Source organism: Nelusetta ayraudi, unplaced genomic scaffold (genome assembly GCF_046127955.1).
Source record: "Nelusetta ayraudi isolate G7.1 ecotype Tasmania unplaced genomic scaffold, CSIRO-AGI_Nayr_v1 ptg000027l, whole genome shotgun sequence".
NCBI lineage: Eukaryota > Metazoa > Chordata > Actinopteri > Tetraodontiformes > Monacanthidae > Nelusetta > Nelusetta ayraudi.
This window is the reverse complement of record NW_027466077.1, coordinates 6,116,787-6,137,500: the sequence shown is the minus strand read 5'-3', so window position 1 is coordinate 6,137,500 and position 20,714 is coordinate 6,116,787. Positions and strand designations below refer to the sequence as shown.

At 43.9% G+C, this 20,714-nt stretch overlaps 1 protein-coding gene across 10 annotated transcripts in view; it reads right to left on the bottom strand.

The window, feature by feature from the left end:
• The window catches only part of LOC142890974 (uncharacterized), a 26,989-nt gene extending 6,429 nt beyond the window's left edge, over positions 1-20,560 (bottom strand). For 2 of the 10 annotated variants that reach the window (XM_076030349.1, XM_076030350.1), the window contains exons 1-34: positions 17,360-19,071; positions 16,945-17,016; positions 16,248-16,361; positions 15,884-16,043; positions 15,612-15,804; positions 13,571-15,374; positions 13,052-13,129; positions 12,631-12,735; positions 12,248-12,395; positions 11,928-12,120; positions 9,957-11,514; positions 9,703-9,765; positions 9,009-9,455; positions 8,848-8,921; positions 8,088-8,422; positions 7,798-7,963; positions 7,608-7,693; positions 6,183-6,327; positions 5,858-6,061; positions 5,603-5,747; positions 5,022-5,092; positions 4,792-4,884; positions 4,212-4,373; positions 3,916-4,110; positions 3,641-3,791; positions 3,390-3,505; positions 3,118-3,255; positions 2,013-2,163; positions 1,755-1,927; positions 1,245-1,380; positions 800-922; positions 664-701; positions 307-424; positions 74-180 (exon numbers count right to left, since the gene is read on the bottom strand). In XM_076030349.1, the coding sequence (XP_075886464.1) occupies positions 74-180; positions 307-424; positions 664-701; positions 800-922; positions 1,245-1,380; positions 1,755-1,927; positions 2,013-2,163; positions 3,118-3,255; positions 3,390-3,505; positions 3,641-3,791; positions 3,916-4,110; positions 4,212-4,373; positions 4,792-4,884; positions 5,022-5,092; positions 5,603-5,747; positions 5,858-6,061; positions 6,183-6,327; positions 7,608-7,693; positions 7,798-7,963; positions 8,088-8,422; positions 8,848-8,921; positions 9,009-9,455; positions 9,703-9,765; positions 9,957-11,514; positions 11,928-12,120; positions 12,248-12,395; positions 12,631-12,735; positions 13,052-13,129; positions 13,571-15,374; positions 15,612-15,804; positions 15,884-16,043; positions 16,248-16,361; positions 16,945-17,016; positions 17,360-18,968 (9,471 nt within the window). In that variant the 5' untranslated portion in view covers positions 18,969-19,071. Of the gene's footprint in view, positions 1-73; positions 181-306; positions 425-663; positions 702-799; positions 923-1,244; positions 1,381-1,754; positions 1,928-2,012; positions 2,164-3,117; positions 3,256-3,389; positions 3,506-3,640; positions 3,792-3,915; positions 4,111-4,211; positions 4,374-4,791; positions 4,885-5,021; positions 5,093-5,602; positions 5,748-5,857; positions 6,062-6,182; positions 6,328-7,607; positions 7,694-7,797; positions 7,964-8,087; positions 8,423-8,847; positions 8,922-9,008; positions 9,456-9,702; positions 9,766-9,956; positions 11,515-11,927; positions 12,121-12,247; positions 12,396-12,630; positions 12,736-13,051; positions 13,130-13,570; positions 15,375-15,611; positions 15,805-15,883; positions 16,044-16,247; positions 16,362-16,944; positions 17,017-17,359; positions 19,073-19,463; positions 19,503-20,052 lie in introns of those variants that run through there. The other 8 variants (XM_076030356.1, XM_076030358.1, XM_076030355.1 and 5 more) reach the window with 8 other exon arrangements.
• Positions 20,561-20,714: the final 154 nt, after the last annotated feature.

Here is a 20,714-nt window from a genome sequence, read left to right as displayed (position 1 = left end):
AAATTATGATAAAACACATTTTTGTGAAACGCTACGAAAAATGAAAACGGGCAGAACCAAAGTCAGAACGTACCAGCAGAGGGAGAACCAAAGTCTTGGGCGTGCACTGGCTGTACATGCTCATGGGCACTGGGACATAGACAGGAACTGGCACAGGCACTGCTGTGTTTGGAATCTTATCTAAAAAAATAAGAATAAAATGAAAGGAGGACAGAAACACAGTCCATGAGGTGCGCGTGCACATCTGCAGCTCTGTTCCGTCAGTGCATCGTCAAAGTGTGGGAGTGAGGTGGCAGTGAGATTCACCCGTCTGAGTCTCAGAGTCCAACATCTCCGTTTTGCACAAGACTCCTTTGTTGTGCACCAGCGGCGTGCAGAGCACCGACTTGTTCTTCAGCTCCTTGGGAGCCGTTTGGACGCTGGCCTGGTAACAGAGAAGCATCGTACACGTATTTAGAAGATCAGAAGGACAGCATGGGAAGGCATCTCCTCATCCTGGTTAAATCCAAATTCTGTGTTTTTCAAACCTCTGCCTTTATTTTAAAAAAATAAATAGATTTAAAAAAAAGTCTGAATATGAATAGGTGATGATTTGTTCGATTCTATTGTTAGAGCACAATTTTTCTAGCACAATAAACACAATAGTTTTAAACTTTTACTTACATGAGTGCATACTATTACCTCGCTGCCAGGAGGAGGCACTATGAAAAAAATGTCAAAAATAAAAGATTTAAAAAAAAAAATCTGCAGCATATTATAAGTCATAAATTGTGTTTTTGAGTCAGCAGCTGTTTTTCACCTTCAGTGCGCAGACTGTGCGTTTGTGCCAACGCGCCATGATGTCTGGACTCGAGAGCTTCAGCGAGGGACATGACGCTGGAGATGACCGGGGACGGCTCGGTGGCGTCTGCCGCTGGAGGACCTGTTGGCACGAGGCACAGAGGAAAGCCAGCTTACTGATGTCACCGAGTGTCTACAGCGCACAGCGACGACCACAGAACTAGAAAAGCTCCCGTGGTTTTAGTGTAAATATTCTCAGGGCAACGTTTTAGCAGAACCTGTGACAGAACCGCTGCCAGGAGTGCCTCCTCCTGGCAGCGAGGTGAAAGTATGCACTCATGTAAGTAAAAGTTTAAAATTATTGTGTTTATTGTGCTAGAAAAATTGAAAAAAGAAAGAAAGACAGAAAATCATCAAGGGAAATTTCAACATTTTCAATTCAAAGTTTGTGCCATGAAACACACCTGTGTCATTTGGCGAGACCTTTCTGTGGCAGAAATGCAGCAGACACTTCAAGTCGCAGAAGTGTTTGACGTCGCCCGGTATGGGAAGACTCTGACTCAGCTTCCCTTCATGTCCACAGGTGTCACAACTGGCAAGCTGAGGGAATTGAACTGGTTAAGGGTTCACTTTCTAGTTAAAATCTTCAACAACAACAAAAAAAAAAAAAAATCTTGTAGAACACAGTAATAATTACACGCTTAAATTTTTTTTTTGAGAAATAGCATTGCACTAAATCCAACTGACTTGGGAGCAAACCGCATGAAACATTGTCCAGGAGGTCTGCAGACGCTCTTACAGATGCTTTTATTCAAGGATGTGCACTTTCAACAAAACATCTGCAACCACAATCTACATCCACCTCAAGGTATCTTGCCTCTTAGCAGTCTGATACGATGAAAAACCATAAGCAGAGCTGTATAGCAAAAAATGAAAACACGGGTCTTCTTTCACAGGAGAAAACCTGAACTCACGTGGCAGAGGAGCTTATTGTACTTGGTGTTGCACTCTTGGGAACAAAAGTGCTCCACTTTGTCCCGGTAGAAGTCGGACACCACGGTCTTTGTGGTGGACAGGCAGCAAGCACAGGAGCTGCAGTGTTCTCCCCACAACTCCTGCAGCTTCGCCCTGAAGAGGAAACCGCACCCTGGGAGGAGAGAGGGAGACAGGAGAGGTGAACATTTTTCATCAAACGCCTTTTCCTTCATTTTGTCTTTTTGCCTCCGTCTCACCTTCGCTGCAGAAGTGCCGCTCTTTGTTGTCGACCCACTTGGTTTCTTTGGCGATCTGTTCGTTTTTGCAATACTCACACCGGGCTGTGATGCTGTTGGCCTCCTTAAAGGCTTGAACGCACAGTGGACTGCAAACAAAGTGCGTCTTGCCCTGTGTGCAACACACACACACACACACACACACACACACACACACACACACACACACACACACACACACACACACACACACACACACACACACACACATCTTTTAACTTGGCTGTATGTTCTAGCAGTTTGTCACTAGATGTCGCCGTTTCAACACAAAAGTACGAAAGAGGATTAGGGCCACAAGAAGAGAAAAAAATATTACAGGAAGGAGATTTTTAGTTAAATTTTGATTTCAAGTTTTAAGTTGAAATTTCGTCAATAAAGGCAAATTTCTTGAAAAAAAAAAGTTGATGTAAAAAAGCCGAAACTTTGTGAATGAAGTCAAAATCTTGTGAATAAAGTCGACGTTAAAAAAAAGACGAAATTTCATGAATAAAGTCGAAGCAAATAATAGTGGAAATTTTGTTAATAAAGTGGAAATTTTGAGATTAATGGATGGTGGATTAACCCAGTTACCCACAGTTAAAAGTAAACTACTGAAAACGTGTATCCTACAAGGTTCACCCACAGTAATCAGGAAACTGGCGAAAACGAAAATATCGACTTACTTCACATTAACATTAATTGCAAAATGTTTGACTTAAACCTCGAAATTTCAATTTTATTTTCGAATTGGAAACTTGGAAGAAAAAAAAATCTATTTTAATTATTTTCTCTGTGGCCCTAATCCTCCAGGCAGTTCTGAAGGAGGGAAAAATAATTTGAGCACCTGCTGCTAAACAAGCAGCTGAAGAACAACAAACACAAACATCACTTGCGACACTTGACATCATCACATCAGCGGGTTTGCACATGGCAACATTTCATTTTACTGAACTTAAAGTGCTCCTTAAAAAGAAAAATCACAGGAGTTGTGTGCCTCTCGCTCAAGGGTTCTTCACAATTGAAGCGTCACAGGTTGATTTTTCTCTCAGCTAAAAAAAAAAAGAACAACAAAAACAGAAAGACACACCTTCGTCTGGATGACCTGAGGTGCTGCAGTGAAAACGCGGGAGCAGGAGGCACAGGGAAAGTCATCTGGGTCCTGGAGGAACTCACAGTGGGTCTGTTGGGAAGTTGCCTTTGGCTCCGGTGCATCATTCTGGTTCTCCTGCAACAACAGGCAAGAAAAAGAAAAAGAACAAAATCAAGATGCGTTTTGGTTGAAACGAATGGATAATTGAATAAATTAGGTCACATATAACTCAAACTGCTGAAATCTTGTGCGTGCTCATGCTGTGTTACCTTAAATGTCATGGCACATGAAAGGGAACAGAAGTTTCTGATGGAGGCGTCTGCCATGGCCAGGTGGCAGGCTGGTAACGCAGCCTTGCAACAGTGGTCACACCTCAGTGGAATATCTTTGGAGACAAAGAGTGTTCATCAAGGAAGTGGGTCAAAGGGAAGAGCAATCATCAAAACGTTTATTCCAAATGAACCAACTGGGACATTAGCGGGAAAAACTAGATGCGCTGTTAAGATGAGCTGAGCTCTACCGGTAGTCTGAACGTTCTGGATCTTGGACGCAATCACACATCTGCTGGAGCAGAAGAGGGTCAGGGCGCCGTCACCACTTTTATCTTCAACCATGTCTGACATGAGACACTGGCTGGTGCACGCGGAACACGGCTGCAGGGTTTTGTTTTCCTGCAAAACAACACAGGCATAATGTTGTATACCCGTTTAACACCCTTCAAAATAAAAGACATCACTAGCGAGGATGTATTTGTCGAGGAGTTTGACATTTGCCAATTTTTTTTTTTTTCATCACCTGTTTAAATTGAGCCAGACACGCTGCGCTGCACAGCCTCCTGGTGCCGCCTTGCAGCCTGAGCATGATGGACGCGTCACAGTGCACGTAGCAGCTCTGGCAGACGGGCACGCTGTTGAAGCTGCAGAAACGGAGGAAGCAGGGCTGGCTGCAGAACAGGTACACAACACCCTTTTGGATGATCTCGTGTTTGCTCTGCAGAATTTTTTTTGGGGGGGGAAGGACAGATGGAGGTTCTTAGATTTTGCAAAGAGAAGAAAAACAATGTATTTTCCTTTCTTTTCCTTTGTTCTTACAGTGCAGTTTTTAGAGCACATGCTGCATCTCGTCATGGGAGCCGCTGGCACCGTTTGCTGCATTTTGCAGTTGGAGCGAGACGCGTCAGAATCCGACGCCGATGTGGATTCCGATGGGGGCGACGATGGTGCGACGCCGTTCGTCGCCTCTGGTTCCTCCAACTGAAAAATGCTTGTTTATAGTCGGGTTCTTTACAGCAGTGTTTTTCAACGGCACACTAGTGTACAGTCAGAAAATCTAAGTTGTGCCGTGAAAAAATTGTCTAAAAAAAAAGAAATTTCATGGTTGTGACTGTGCTTTAAAAGGGATGCGAGTCTGTTGTCATCCCTCAATTGCTACCAGAATATCAGCTTTATGTGCATCTAAACAGGCCCAGTTTTCACAATGAGTGAATGTGAATAAATTGAGAGACTAGGCATTATTAGGCAATAAAAAAAAAAAAAAAGAAGCATCATTTATAATATTTTTGTTTTGTTTTTGTTTTGTGCCATTGGATTTTTTCACTGTAATAAATTTGCCGCAGCTCAATAAAGGTTGAAAAAGACTGACGGCCCAGTTATTTTTCTCCTCGGTTCCCACCTTGTGCACTTTTGCCTCAGTTTTGACGCACTCAGTGGCCGACGCAAGCGTGGCATTGTGGTCAAGTTCCTCATCGACAGGTTCTTCTTTGATCTGCACAAGTGAGAAAGCAAGTGGCTGTTATTAGTCGTGACATTTAGCTCCCTGCGGAGGACTGGTTTTGACCAGTTTGGAGAATAAAAAACAACAATACTGTGCTGAGGGAAATGAATCATTTAGCTCTGACTCACGCAGTTCAGTTCCCGCAGTGTCAGTTTCATATCTACACCCGCAGCGTCTTCTAGATTTTGACCTTGCTTTTCTGTGACAACAGCAAAATAAGACAGATGATGGTTTAAAGCAGTGGTTCGTAACTGGTGTAGTCTCAGGACCCACATCTCTTTCCTCATGGTGAAGTTGAAAAGTTTCCACAGCACTCAAATCTATTCGCACAAAAATAAAACTTTCTAATATAAGAAATAACAACTTTCTATCATGTCCAGTAAATACATTTAAAATGACTGAATTGAATTGTGTGTCCTGCAAAATAAATGCCCCCTTTCTCTATAACCGTTTTAAAATCTCCCTTTAAAAAAATAATAAAGGGGGGGGGGTAAAAACAGCTCCACGACCCACTGTTTTGGTCACAACCCACCAGTTGAGAAACGCTGGTTTACAGAGAGGTAAAATTGAAGACAGTGGAGGCCAAATAGTGTGTGGAGGTGGACGACAAAGGCATCTGGGACAACTTGAATTACTTAAAATGATATCACAACAATAGCTCTAATGGGGGAGAAAAGGGAGGGGGAAAAAACAAACAAATAAACAATACCTGAAAACTTTAGACTCTTATGCACCATCATACATCTGTTGCTACAGAAGAAATCCAAGCAGCCTTCATCATTTTCAATTTCCACCATGTCTGACATCTGATGGAACATCTGGCACCTTTGACACTGCTGTGGGGCCTCCACTTCCTACAAAAAAAAAAAACAATAAAAAAAAAGACATGCTTAAATTAATGAAAGAAACCAAGGACTTCTAGAAGTAGATTTTAGTCTGTCATTGCAAAGCAAACTTTCATCACCTCTTTGAACTTGTGCAGGCAATCTTCACCACACACAATTTTACTGAGCTGCTGCATCTTTAGCACAAGGTGTTTCTTGGGGCACACGGAAGTGCAGACGTCGCAAATGAAGACGGGTATTTTGTTGGTTTTGTGATACTTGATGAAGCAGACCTCGCTGCAAAAAATCAGCTCCAGGCCATCCAGAGTCTTCCTGAAGGGAAACTGGAGGACAGAGGAGGAAGACACAGCGCGCTCATTACTTCAGAGTCCAGACTCAACTGAAGCAATTTTAAAGCCTCGATGTGAAAGAGTCAAAAAAATATTTTTTTTTTCACGCCCTCACGTTTCCACGGATGCAGCACATCTTGCACGCCAACTGTGGCATTCTGGATTTCAGAGAATTCAGACAGGCACTGCTGCACAATTCCTTCTTTGTTCCAAAGTGATCCACCGGAATGAGGATCATGTTGCGGCGTTGCGTTATAGCTCTGAAAAAATGAGATGATGACAATTTATTATGACACAGTTCACAATGCAGATAAACACAAATACCGTATTTTCCGCACTATAAGGCGCACCGCATTATAAGGCGCACCTTCAATGAATGACATATTTTAAAACTTTTTCCATATATCAGGCGCACCGCATTATAAGGCGCTACAGTAGAGGCTGGGGTTACGTTATGCATCCATTAGATGGTGCTGCGCTAAAGGGAATGTCAACAAAACAGTCAGATAGGTCAGTCAAACTTTATTAATAGATTACAAATCAGCTTTCTGACAACTCCATTCACTCCCAAAATGAATAAACAACTGTTTTATTATTTTCTCCGAGGTAAAGTATTTTCGTGACACAGTTTATCTTTTTCTTTTTCTTGGTAGTCAGCTGGCAGTTGCTGTGAAATAGTAGTTTGTGTGCGGATGGAGAGATTACGTCTTTTCATAAACCGAAAGCACCAAGAAGGACCGCCTCTAAATTCATTGATGTGAAGTTCGCGTGCTAGCGCTGTTGCCTTCATTCGAATAGTGATTGTACTGACACTTCTACTTGCTGCTCTCTGTTCAACAACCCACTGTTCAAGTTTGTCCTCTAACTGTAGCCATCTCGCTTTGTTCCCGCGGAAACTCTGTTTAGTCTTCTTTACTTGGCGCAGCTCATCCTCTTGCTTCCTCCACTTCCGCACCATTGGTTCGTTAATGTTAAACTCTCTCTCGCTGCTGCTCTATTCCCGTGTTCTACTGCGTGACTGATCGCCTTGAGTTTAAACTCTGCGTTGTAAGCGTGTCTCTTAATAGGAGCCATTTCAGGGTCTTTACACAAACACACAAATGGAAATTAAACGCCGTTTTATATATCCCAGCATGCACCGCGCACTACTCCTTCTACGGGGGAAAATGGAGTCGGCGGCTGCTTACCGTAGTTGCGAGACCTGTTGCGGCTCAATATTGATCCATATATAAGGCGCACCGGATTATAAGGCGCATGGTCAGCTTTTGAAAAAATTGAAGGCTCTTAGGTGCGCCTTATAGTGCGGAAAATACGGTAGTCTCACTGGACCAAAAACAATCATACACACTTCTGACACATTTCAATCCTCATTTTTTTTCAACCTTTGTTTTACTTTTCAAGTGGAACAGCTGTAGACGCCCACTCGCATACTGTATATGTTTTTCATACATGCCTTGTAGCTTGTCACACTGTACATCTCAGTATAAAAATATTGAAACATCTGATTAAAAGGGGTTAAGGCTGGAAAAAAAAGACTCACCGTAAACAGTTGAAGCAATTTTTCATAACAATGTTTGGATTCCCTTGGCACACTGAGGATCCATTTACTTTCAACGTACACACAAACTACAGAAAACAGAGCAAAGAGAATGACAAAAAGGACCCAAAAAAAAGAGATTAATAAATGAATGATTGCATGGAGGGCGGGAGGGTTGGCATAGCTTTCTTACATTGCCATTGCAGGGTTTTTTGGATGCGCTGCAGGCAGACTGTGTCGTTTGGGTCAACACAGCTTTGGATTTGAAGGAAGACAGACAGGGGATGCTGCAGAAGTCCTTCATCGTCCCTTTAACGTCCACAGCAGCCATGATGAGATCCTGAGGTTCTGTAATCGCCCTGTGAAAAAGGAGGAAGAGCAGACATCCACACTTGGAGTGTTTATGTTTTTGAGGTCATGGCTCGCAGTGACATGACGAGGTGGTGGTGTAGAAACCAGAGGTTCCTCTGATGACCGACTCACTGTTGGCAGCGGTGACAGGTCTTGGTGGTCGTCCTGTTGCTGGGAAACTTGTGGAAGAGGCAGGTTTTGGAACAGAAGACATCGGCAGTTCCCTTTTTCTGGAAGGCTGCCTGGCCGTTCATCATGATCTTCTTGCAGGAGAAGCAGGCGACCTGCGCCGCCTGAGCTGCAGGAGGTGTTCCCGCTTCTTTGTTGCCAGGCGTGGGAGCCGTCGGGGTTGGAGGCTGCTCGCTGTTGCCGTCGTCGTCACACTGAGGCTGACTGTTGACCGGTGAACTGACGGGGCTGCATGCCGGCGGCGGCACCGACTTGGACACTGGAGTGGCGAAACTGGCCTAAGACATGGAAAAGGATTTCATTCAGTAGGAAGTAAATGATCACGCATACACGTGTGCGGCCATATATACATATACATCTATATATAAACATCATAAAATATATATGTATATATGTATATGTATATATGTATATATATATATATATATATATATATATATATATATACATATATGTATATGTATATATATATGTATATGTATATATGTATATATATATATATATACATATACATATATACATACATACATACATATATATATATTTTTTTTTTATGTCTTTTGCATATACCCCAGGAAGAACAGTCTTCACATGATTAAAAAAACTATAGGGGATCCTTAATATAATGAATGAATGAATGAATGAATGGTCTTTATGAATCTTAGGGGTGTCAAGTGATCAGCTGAAAAAATGAAATACTGACTATGTCCAGTTTAGTTAACAGGATCCTTGCTTGTTTCATTCCCACCAAGGCCGCTGCTAAATGGCTCCCAACACCTGTTGACAATCGAAGGTCAAAGAATGAGGTCCAAACAATGAAATTAGATCTTAACGTTTCTCCATAAATGATTTCAACAACTTCACCTGCATTTCTAACTGTGATACCTCCACTCAGGTCCAAATCCGTTTGGTTTCTTTGATCCTTTGTCTCAGAACACCTTGCAGTGTCCGAGTCCATCCTGCCTACAGGAGCACCCCTATCATCTTCATCATCATCATCATGCTCCCCTCCGGCATCATCGGCATAGTCATAGTCGTCGTTGTCTCCCGTCTCCACGCCGAGGTCAAAGTCCACATTCATGTCCATGTCGTCGTCGCTGAAGGACATCTTGGTAATGTCATCGTCACAGGGCGCCTTGTCGGGCGTGCCGATGTCGCAGCTCTCAGGCATTTTCTCAAACTCGTCGGGTTTGTCCACGATCGCCTCGTCATTCTGCTGGGAGGCCTCCGCTGAGCTCTCCTCCTCCTCCTCCATCTTCTTCCTTGGCTTCCTGCCCCTCTTCCTCGGGGGGAATCTTTTCCTGGGCGTATCTGAAAGACGGAGGTGTAGATACAACAGGCTTTACAATTTTAATCATAGATTTAATCATGCTTCTCTCATGTTCATTTTAAAGTAAAGAGAACAAACATGCCTCTTGTCTAATTAATCAAAAAATTAAGAACCTTATATATACACATATATATTTAGTGCCAACATACGATTTTCACAATGTCAAGCAAATACTTTTATTGTATTAATGTACAATATTAGACCGATGTCAATGTGTAGGAAAATAACCTTCTGAACTGTCTCCATCGTCCTCAGTGTCGCTACTTCGTGGTCTGTCCTGCTCCACTTCATCTTGGGATAAAGGGGAAAACATTTTGAAAATCAAAAATCATCAAAACATCACAGGATTAATATTGACCTATGTTATAATGGGTTATATGGTACATCTGTCACAGTAATCACTGAGTGCAAAAGAGATTTTTATGTGCGACTAAAACCCACCCATCACTTTCATTTATTCAAGTGAACCCGCGACACCTTACCTGCAATTTCAATTTCCTCCAGAGATTTCCCTTCAAATCTCTCTAGGGCGCCGTCCTTCAGCAGCTCCGAGATCTTGGCCACGTCGATGGCCGCCTGCGGTGCTCGGTAGTGGGCGGGGTCCCTGGGGATGTCGCGGCCCAGCTGCTGGGCGAGCTCCTCGAGGCCCTCGGCGGTCAGGCTGAGGATGCGGATGATGCGCACCACCTGCGTGTGGAAGCCGTGACTCCTCAGGTTCTTCTTGTGCACGGCGTCGGAGCGCCTGATGAGCAGGCAGAGGTTGAGGTGTGCCTTGAGGAAGCGGGGCTTGTGATTGGGGATGGCAAACAAGTGGGGGTCCCCTTGGCACACGCCGCACACTTCCCTCTGGCTCACCAGCAGCTCCAGCGTGGTCAGCAGGTCGGGGGTCACCACCATGGCAAGCGCTTTGCCAGTGCTGGTGTGCACGTGGACCGTCACCAAGGGTCTGGGCAGGACGGGGGGCCGCCGCTCCTCTCCCCGGCCCTCGGCCTTCGTCTGCCCCCGCTGCTTGAACGACTCCAGGGTGATTCTGGAGAAATTGCTCGGACGGTCGTTGAGGACCGACACTTGGGCCATGGTCACCCTGAGCAGGGCGGTGTAGACTGGAGCGCAGGCACACATTCGCAGGCTCTGCAGCGCCGAGGACGCCGTCTCCTCCATGAAGCGATGTAGCAGCTGCACGTCACGCACAAACAGGACGGTGGCCATGGGCGTCAAGGCCTCGGGGCTGATGTAGATTAACTCTTCCCAGCACAGCTTGGCAAACGTCTCTAGCTCCCACAACTTGGACTTGTCGGTGTCCTCCATCAGAGCGCGGGCCAGCATGACGTCCACACATTTCTTGAGCCACTCCGACAGATGCCTCCACGTGCTCTCTTTGCAGGACTTGGTCCTCGGGTCGAAGCCCACAAACCGCCTGATGGTCTTGGCAAATTTGACAAAGTTCTGCGGCCTGGTGGCGTCGTCCAAGCTGTGCACGGAACTCTTTTTCAACAGCAGGAGGAATTTTCCCATTATCCTCAGCTTCCTCATGATCTGCGAGTGGTTGGTTATTTCACTCCCGTTGTGACACGCCACCTGCAGGATCACGGGTTCCGCCTGAATGGCAGCGGTGATCTCGTCGTCCTTCATGGTTTTGATCAACTCCTCCAGGCTCAGGGAGATTTCTCTGTGGTCCAAGACCTCGGCGGCGGCGCACAGATCGAGGACCCTTTTCGTGCGAGCCGTGAAGGATACGGAGGACGGCTTAGACGGGCAGACCCGTATGTGTCGAGACATGAAGTGACGTTTGTACATGCACTTGCAGTACAGACACAGTACGTAGGATTTGGGATTTTTTGGCGCCCTCTCCCAGGTATTTTCGAAACTTTCCAGACCCCGTAATTCATCAGCAGATCTTTTTCGCTTCCCAGAATTTGAGGACTCCAACCCGTCCTGTTTCGGTTTGCATGAGGCGTCGCCACTGTGAGTTTGGCCTGGAGGTTCATCCTCCTCATCACAGCAGGATTCTGCAGAACAGGACTGTCCTCCTGGGTCGTCCTACAATTATACCCAAGTATAGCACAGATTTTGTTTTTGCAGTTGCATGCAATGACGTCACTACTGATCCTCTTATGACCTTTTTGTAATATCTCCTTTTGCCAATGATCTGCTAATCTGGCACTTTTCTTTTTGTAGTTCACTTATGTGTGATGGAAAAATTCTCGACATGTTGACGAGTTTTCCTTTTTATTCCTACAAAAAGAAATAATTCAATATATACTGCTATTTTTTTCCTCTCTCTGTAACCCGAGAGACCCCTCAAAATTCTGTTGTGCTTGCAAAATGGCAACGATCTTGTCAGTAAATGCTGGATGCTGAAGTCATTGTACAACCAATCATCAGTTCCAGTGCATCAAAATATAAAAACAATTCTGTCCAAAAAAGGAACATATATGAAATCATAGACTGACCTCTGAGCGCCAGGGGTAAGACGGCTTCCCATAATTGTAAGTTATCTCCTCCCCTGGACAGATTTTCTTCACAGCGAAAAGACACAAGTGAGGTTTTCCCTCGCAAACAACTGTCCTCATCTTGCAGTTGGGATTCACATGCTCATCGTTCACGAGCCTTCCGAGGCTTCCATCTTCGTTTGAAGCGTCAACACTGCAAGAGCAAACACCCAAAGTGAAATGTGAGCATAAATCCAAACAATTAGAGTGCACAACCTTTATAAACTTTTAAAATTTCTGAAAAAACAGTGCTTAATCCAACACACATTCAGTCAACTCACCACCAGTTTGTTCCTTTCCAAGAATAGTGATACACAAACTTGTCGAGATCATTTCCATTTTTCTTTTCGCTGTGTGAGGTGATCCTGCCCCGGAACTCCACAACAAAAGTTGAGGGTTCAATTATTTCCTGGGTGATCACACCTCGCCCTGACACAGCAAGAACAGAAGCAGTCAGTATTCAATCAAGAGCTGCCTGGGAAGAATTCAACACCTTGCACACACATCTACTGCACTTCACGTTTGACAGTGTAATAATAATTATGAAGATGATTCTGAAAATAGAATTTTAAGGTAGAAAAACTACACAATAACACTTTGACTATTTGTATATCCATGAAGCTACCTCACCAACTGTTGTTGGAAAAGAAAAACCAAGATTAACCTTTACTGGTGTTGATAAATGTTTCCTTCAGGAAAGGTTTGTCTCTGTGTGCACAAATATGTTCCAGGGCATCTTGTTTAGGGGTTATTTTCTTTGTTTGATCACCTGCAACATACAAAAAGCCCACATGAAACTCCACAAACCTCAAAAGAGACAAATCCTCGTCATCCCAAAAATCAAATAATATTCCGTTGCAGTTCTAGGGTTCAACAAAGCACAAAATAAAGTTTAAGCACGAATCAATTAAGACGCTGAACTTAACATTGCAAACACAAACAAACTAACCTAAACTATTTCAATACCAAACAAAAGGCTGTTTTTTCATTAGAAGATTACTACATACTGCTGCCATTGACACTTGATGGAGGCATTTCCAAAAAAAGAAAGAAAGAAAAGACAAAGGTCAGCATGTATAACATACCCGGCTGCCGTGTTGAATTAGTCTTGTCTTTACCATCATCGCCAGTGCAGCCCCGCTCCCCATCTGCCTCAGATTCATCTTGAATAAAAAAAAAAAGCAAAATCTACCGTTTGGGTTTTTTCTGTACTTCTATGAGATTCTAGGCCAGGGGAGGGCAAACTTCTAAAATCTGACAGAGGGCTCTGACCAGAAGCACATAGATGGAGTGTTTTGGTGAACCACCTCATAGGAGAAAATAATATATCACGGGATAAAGTAGAAAACGTGCTTTAATGTCAATTGAAAATGAACAAAAGCGTGACAACAAAATATCCGTCTTTGAAACCCCACAGTATTTAGCTCTTTATTGAAATGACTCTTAAAACACTGAACAAATGATGAAATACGGTTATTCTATTACTTACTTACCATCATTATAATTTCTTCAAGTTCAGCGGACCAGATTAAAATGCTTAGTGGGCTGCATCTGCCCCCCAAGCCATAGTTTGCCCATGCCTGTTCCAGGTTCATCACACATACCTTCAATGTGAATATCTTCCAGAGAGTTTCCTTTTAATTTTTCCAGGGAACCCTTTTCCATTGCCAGGAGGAGTTTCGCTATCTTGGCAAGTTCCTCCGCGGCCTCTGGCAGCCGATAGTAATCCTTGTCGGTGCGAATCTCGAGACCCAGGAGCTTTGCGAGGTGGCTGAGCTCGTCGTTCTCCAGGTTGAGTATCTGAAAGACTCGTGCAATGTGCTTTTGGAGATTTTTTGACACAAACTGTTCTGGGTTCTTCGCTTGGCAAAGGTTTGAAAAAGCCTTGATGCTGTTCACACCCCGGAAAAAGCTCGAGGGCGACAAGTTTGGCTTCGCGAAGAGGAAAGGGTTGGACTCGTGCACACCGCAGGCTTCCCTCTTGCTTGCGAGGAGGGTGATCGCATCAACAAGCTCAGACGTCAGCAAAACGGTAATGCCGGGAGCCGTCCCGCTGGGAAGGTTCACGTGGATGAAGTGCTTCGACAACACCTGCGAAGATTTGTCTCTCTCATGGAATGCATTCAGCGTCATTTCCGAAACTTGGGGCGCGCACGTGTTAAGGATGGACGTCAGCGCCACAGTCACCCTGCACAGGGTGACGTAGGCCTTCGTCTTCCCTTCCGCCTTCAAGCCCTCGACCGCCACTACGAACGCCGCTTCCAGATATTTGTAAAAAAGTTGGGCGTCGCGTGTGAACAAGACGGTCGATGACGGGTTGCTCGCTTTCCCCTCCGGCCCGGGCAACGTGCCCGAGAGTTTACGCCACTCCACGGCGGACATTTCATTGAACTTCTCAATGCCTTCCGTCTCCATGGCGTTGGCCTCCACCAGGGCGATGGTGGCCATTCTTTTCAGCGAATGTCTCAGTCTCAAAGCGAGGCTCGGCTTGCTGAACCTCTGCAGATCTTTTTTGAAACCTGCCATGTGCTTAACAGTCACGATCACTTTGTACACGTTTTTCGGTTTGATTGCATTTTTGAAACTGGGAATGGACTTTTCCTGCAGCGCAATCAAAAGTCTCCCCAAGTCTCGCAGCGTCTGCCTCACGTAGCCGTGCTTGTCCGGGCTGTCTTTGTACTTTTTGCACAGATTTAGAGCCAGATGAGCGAGAAGGAAATCGCTCTGAACCACAGACGTGACCTTATCTTGCTTCATGACGGACAGCATCTCTTTCACGGCAAACGGAAACATCGGGGCAACCAGGGCCTTCCGAGTAGGCGTGGGCACCTCTCCTGAACACCTGCGAATGTGCCTCCACAGATTGCAGCGTACGAACGTGCCTTTACAGTGCGGGCAGTGCGCAATGTCCTTACTTCCAACGAGCAGTGGCGGCTGTCGGCTCATTCTGAGCGTCCCGCTGTTGGTCCGCAGCACCTCTTGGTTGTGTTTGTAGTTCCCAAGGTTGCGCAGAGCGCTGAGCGACTTCTTCCGGTTCTGGGAGCGTTTACGAAATGAAAACGCCTTTGCGATGTCGGGCTCATCCTGAATGTGCGTTTTTAAATGTCGAGCAATTTTGGTCGATGTTGCCCCGCAAACGTAGCAGTAGTTTGTTGGCGTGCGACGAGAGCCTTTTGAGCTCCCTTGAGCCGCACTGTGTGAATAATCCTCATCCAACTCCAGCCCATCAGAGCTGGAACCGCCATCATCGTCCCTCTTGTTGAATGGATTGCTGTTGACCTTTCGTGACCTGAGACCAGACCTTAAACTTTGTCGAACTCGTTTGCTCCGTGGTCGCTTGTCATCACTGCCGTCATCGTTCTCGCTGGATTCCGCATTGTTATTAAGGCTGGAAGCCGTCTCTAGAGCCTTAAAATGGGAATACAATAGAAAGAAAAACATTTAAAGAATTGATTATTGACTGGTACAGCTCAAAAAAGAAGGTACTGACTGGAACTATAGATCTCTATACCTGTGAAAAGCTTTCTTTAGAACAAAAAATACGATGAAATGCTGCGTAAAAATCATTTCAGTTTCAGAGTATTAATTTGAACCAAGACCTTACGGTAAATTGGCAGGTGAATATGAGGGTGTGTGGAAACTTACTTGAGAGCATTGTTTGTTTGTAGAGTCACCATGGCAGTAGGTGATTTCATCATCTGGAAAGATTTCCCTCACTGCAAATAGGCAAAGGTGAGGTTTTCCCTCACAAACCACTTGTCTCATTTCACAATTGGGGCTAAAGTCGTCATGATTCACAAGTCTCCCAAGAGCCTCATCTTCATTTGAAGCGTCAACACTGCACGCAAAACAAAAACAAAAAAGTGTTAAAACTTGAGAATGTAAATAAAACATCACTCGAAAGCATCCAAGCTTACCACCACTGTTCTCCTTCCCATGAAAACTCCATCAAATGACTGTTTTGGGCATTGGCCTGTTTGCAACTGGGACTTCCATCTTTGCACATGAAGATATTTCCTCGATATTCAACAACAAATTCTGAGGGTTTAATGGCTTTTTGGGTGAATACTCCGCTCCCTGTAAAAGCAAGATGAGGGCAGATAGTTTGTGTTTTTTTACTTTGAGTTTAGTTACTCTCTTTCAGAAGTTATTTACACAATTACAATTAACATTATAATATTATTTAGCAACAACATTCAAGAGTATAAAAGTATAAATGAAGAGAGAACATAGCAATTACTAGCTATTCAACAAAATAAGAAGAAAAAAAACATATTTTACCGTCGACTGCGTTGATGGGTCTTTCCTCCAAAAAAGATTTGTCTTTAAAATGAAGTATGTGCTCCAGAGCATCTTGCTCAGCAGTCAGGTGCCATTTCTTAGTCTCCATGACAGCTAGAAAAATAAAATACATCACAAACACATAAAACCAACTTAGAACTTCACAGTTTTAATGGAGTTCCTTCCCATTTTATATCTTTCGTTTAAGCTCACTTTTGTCTGTTGATAAATTTGCATCCAATATTACCTCATGCCTGACCAAGAGCAGGAAACTTTTCACTGCAATGTGTTGGACAAGAAAAAGCCTCTGTGTATTTCATTTAAACATCATTTGTTTTTAAAATGCATCTTCAGTGCATATCAAATGCATCTTAAACTACATAATGCATTTCAAACCCTGAGAACCATGCGGACGAAGAGATAGATGGAAGTGGATAGATGAGAAATGGAAGGATGTGAACAAAATTAACTAAATCTTGTTAAGTATAAAAGAACTTACAATCCAACTTTTTTTTTTTTAACTGGAACTACATTATTTTGTAGGCTAATTACAATCCATACCATCTGAATTTTGGGCTGGCTCAACATATTTTCTTTTCCTTCTGGTCTTTGGAAGAAAAGTCAAAAGGACAATAATAATAATAATTAAAATAAAATAAAATAAAACAAATAATAATAATAACAAAACAGAGTTCACCTGTCTTCTCATTCATGATATCCTTACCTGATGGGCTTGGTGCAGATGTCTCAGTCAATATGTATTCTTCCTCTTTAAGAAAAGAACATGTATGTAAGCATTACGGACACCAATAAAGTTATATCACCCAATATCAAGACCTGGCATGTTTTGCAAACCTAACTAGCAATTACCTATATGTATAATCTAAAAGATGAACAAACCGTTAATTAAGAAAACCAATCAATTCATAACATCTGTGTCATGACATGACAAGCATTTTGCTTTGACCTCTCTGGGCCTCACGTTCAGCCTTCACATGTGTAGACAGAGCAATTGTTGACAGCAAACACCAACTCTGTCAAACATTTTCACATTTCAAGTAAAATAAATCTGTTTGACAGTGACATCATTATAAAGTCTCTGTCAGACTCACCTTCTAAGCCTAAATCAATCTCATCCAGGGATTTTCCGTAGCAGGTCTGAGGTGCAGGTTCCATTGCCATGAGCGACTTGCTCATTTTTGCGAGCATGAGTGTGTTTTCTGTCAAGCCGGAATGTTTACCATGCTCCGTGATGTCGCATCCCACGCATTTAGCAAGCTGATCCAGTTCATCGTCTTTCAAGTTCAGTAATTGGCTGAGTGTAGCTACATGTTTCCTCAGCCGGGTCAATGTGAGAGTCTCAGGTCTCTTCGCTTCACATGCAACTGCATGCTTTCTTAAACAGCTGAGACCTCGAAGATGAGAGTCTGAGTTCTGTCTTGCAAATACATATCTGTTGCTGTCCAAAATGAAATTCTCCACACTCCTTTTATCCACAAGAAAATCAAGCGATTTCATCATCTCCTTCGTAAGAAGCACAAGGACTTTTTGACCTCCTTTTCCTCCGATCACGAACCTGGTGAACTCCTCACTCAAATTATTTTCAAGTGGTGACAGGCACTGCATGACGTCCTCATTTGGTACCTCATTGGTTCTGCGTACGTAGGTCTGCACAGGCATTGTTGCAACGTCACCTTGCCGTCTTCTGTTGAAAAGTTTGATTTGTGAAAGAAGGCTTTCACTGAGAGTCTTGTAGGCTTCAGGATTAGGTCCTTCCAACAGCTGCTGTTTTGCCTTCTCCCCCTCGGAGTTTAGCATTTTATGTAGCTTCATGACATCCTCTGTGAGTGAGATCATGTCTTTTTCATTCCATTTGTCCTCTTCAAAATTTGCACAAAGTGACACGTCGAGGTCCCATTCTGCATCCAACAAGTCCAAGAAGCTCCGAGCTCTGCCAGCTGCCGTTTCATCTCCAGCCTGAACATACTGTGCAATGACAATGTCACATGCTGCCTTTAGTGAGAGCCCCAATTTAAAGGCGAGGGATGGTGAGCCATGCCGGTGTTCAGATTTTGAGAGACCACATGCTTTTTTTGCTGCTTTCACTGCTAAAGAAAACTTAGGTGGAGCCAAAATATCCTGCAGTGTTAGAACTTGTGGGTCCAAAGACTTTGCTGCGAGGAGGAATCTCCCCAACTGCCTCATCTTCTGGCTCACATATCCATCTTTTGATGGATCACTGCTGTGTTTTTCCAGGAGTCTATCTCCAAATTTACAAATGAGGGGGTCATTTTTTACTTGGAGTGACACATCATCAATGTTCATCCTGTGTACAACTTCAGAGCACCTCTGTGATGCCTGTCGTTTGTATGGAAGAAGAGCCGAGGCAGCGGTTTGCACTCTTCTTCGTTTCTTGTGCTGAGTTGGTTCGTCCAGGGTTTCACGACACACAGTCTCGTGTCTCCACAACAAAGATTTTGAGAAAAACCCAAAACAGACATTGCATGGTAAGAAATCTTCTGCATTCGCATTTTCTGATGGCTGTCTGAATGTGACGATCTCTCCTTTTCCTTCCTGCAGCACATTGATGTTGTGGCAATAATCACCCTTCTTTCGCAGTTTCTCCAATATTTGGATGCGCGTCCTTGATTTAGGAGGAAGACTCGCTATCTGGGCCACTTCTTTTTCAGTTCTGTGGTGCCGTATTAAGTGTTTTGACATTTTACTTTGTGGTTTTTTGCAGTACACGCAGTAATGTCTCTTGTCCCATTTTCGTTTGGCTCCCTTGACGCAGCTTTTTACTGTAACATGTGATCCGTGATCTTGAGACTCGTCCCCATCCTTAGTCATGGCATGGCTAAGGATGGGGCATTTGGTACTGCTGTTGCTGGGGAGGTAAGACGTGTGGCGTTCTTGGAGGCGAACGCTTGTTTTGAATGTTGACATTTTATGATCATCTTCAGAGGCATCCGACGGGTTGTAGTCGCTGTCCAAATCAGGAGTGGGTTCTGATGAAGACTCGTCTTGGCCAACGTTCTCCAGAAAGAGACAGTTGAAACGTACTTATTTAATCCTAAATTGATTGTCTTCACTCGGATGTCAACAATTACATTTTTTAAGTACTTGACTTCACTTTTACGCACTAGTATTTTATTAGCAGACTATATCGCTACAGACAAAACATCCAAATTTAAAAAAAAAAAAAGGCATACATACCAATAATTACTCTTCTGCCTTCTTTCTTTTCATTTTCTGCTAACAACAAAAAGCAAAGTTTCGGACAAATAATAAAAACACAATTAAAAGATACAACAAACAAACTCAACTATGTCATATTCCACGACCTTGCAACCAACTTCATCATCATCATCTTTTTTTTTTTTTTTTTTATCATGTTTAACTATTTTGAAGTTGGCAGTTATGCCATATAAGGAGCTGGACAGAAATGCGCGTGATATTTTTTTCAGGCTTACATTAGACAACGATAGGTTTTGGATGTCAGGATGAAAATTAAAGTACCAGTGAGTAAAGCATTAGCACATTCAGGCATGCAAACGTTGCTTCTTTCGAAAATGACATTCACAGAATCAGTGTAATCTGGTAACTCCAGGTGTGCTCCATGTGGATGTGCTGGTTTCCATCAAAGTGGAGAGCAGTGTGGGCAGTGTACCTGTGTGTGTTGGTTCTATGTAGCTGGGTAGGCAAACATTTACAGAAGGAACAGAGGAAGAGGCGCAAAACATGTCCCTGGGACAAAGAAAAGAAGAAAAAAAACACCGAAGAAATTAAATTGTTCTTGTCTTACCTTACTTGCTGTGTTTCTTTTTAAGTTTCTTTTTCAAACACCTCAACGCGTATCTCTGCTTCCGTCGTGTTGCTGCAAAAGTGCTGGACTTTGTGTCCAGTCCAGTGAATGAGTGTTTCCGGGGGCGAGGGGGTGAGTGTGGCGCCGGAAATCGAAACAGCGCTGCTAAATGTCTCGGTCGCTGTCTGTTCTACAAAGCAAAAACACAATTTGGTTCGCAGAGCGGTGCTGTTGCACGTCTCTGCAACTCCTTCCTATCGATCTCATCGACAACAACGCCGCACCTCCCACCACGCTAAAAACACGAGTTGGTGCAAGCTGCATGTCGACTAACACAACGCACCACTGGTTATGATTTACCCAGTGCAGCTGATCACATACATGTCGCATACATGACAGCTGTTTAAAATAGTTTTATCCGTCCGTTCAAGTGTCCGTAGATAACTACTACATATGCTGTTAGCCTAGCTGCCCTTAACCCCGCGTCCATAGCGAAGAGCCATGTGATAATGCCCACCCAATTGTCGGCTTTGTATTTTTACACACCGTTGATGGGCAGCCAATCGGTGGCGCATGTTCAAACTGCGTTTAAGCCTTCGAACCGCGAGGGGGCGGTGATGTGCGAATGCAGTCGGAAGCACAGAACACCGACATGCGTTTTA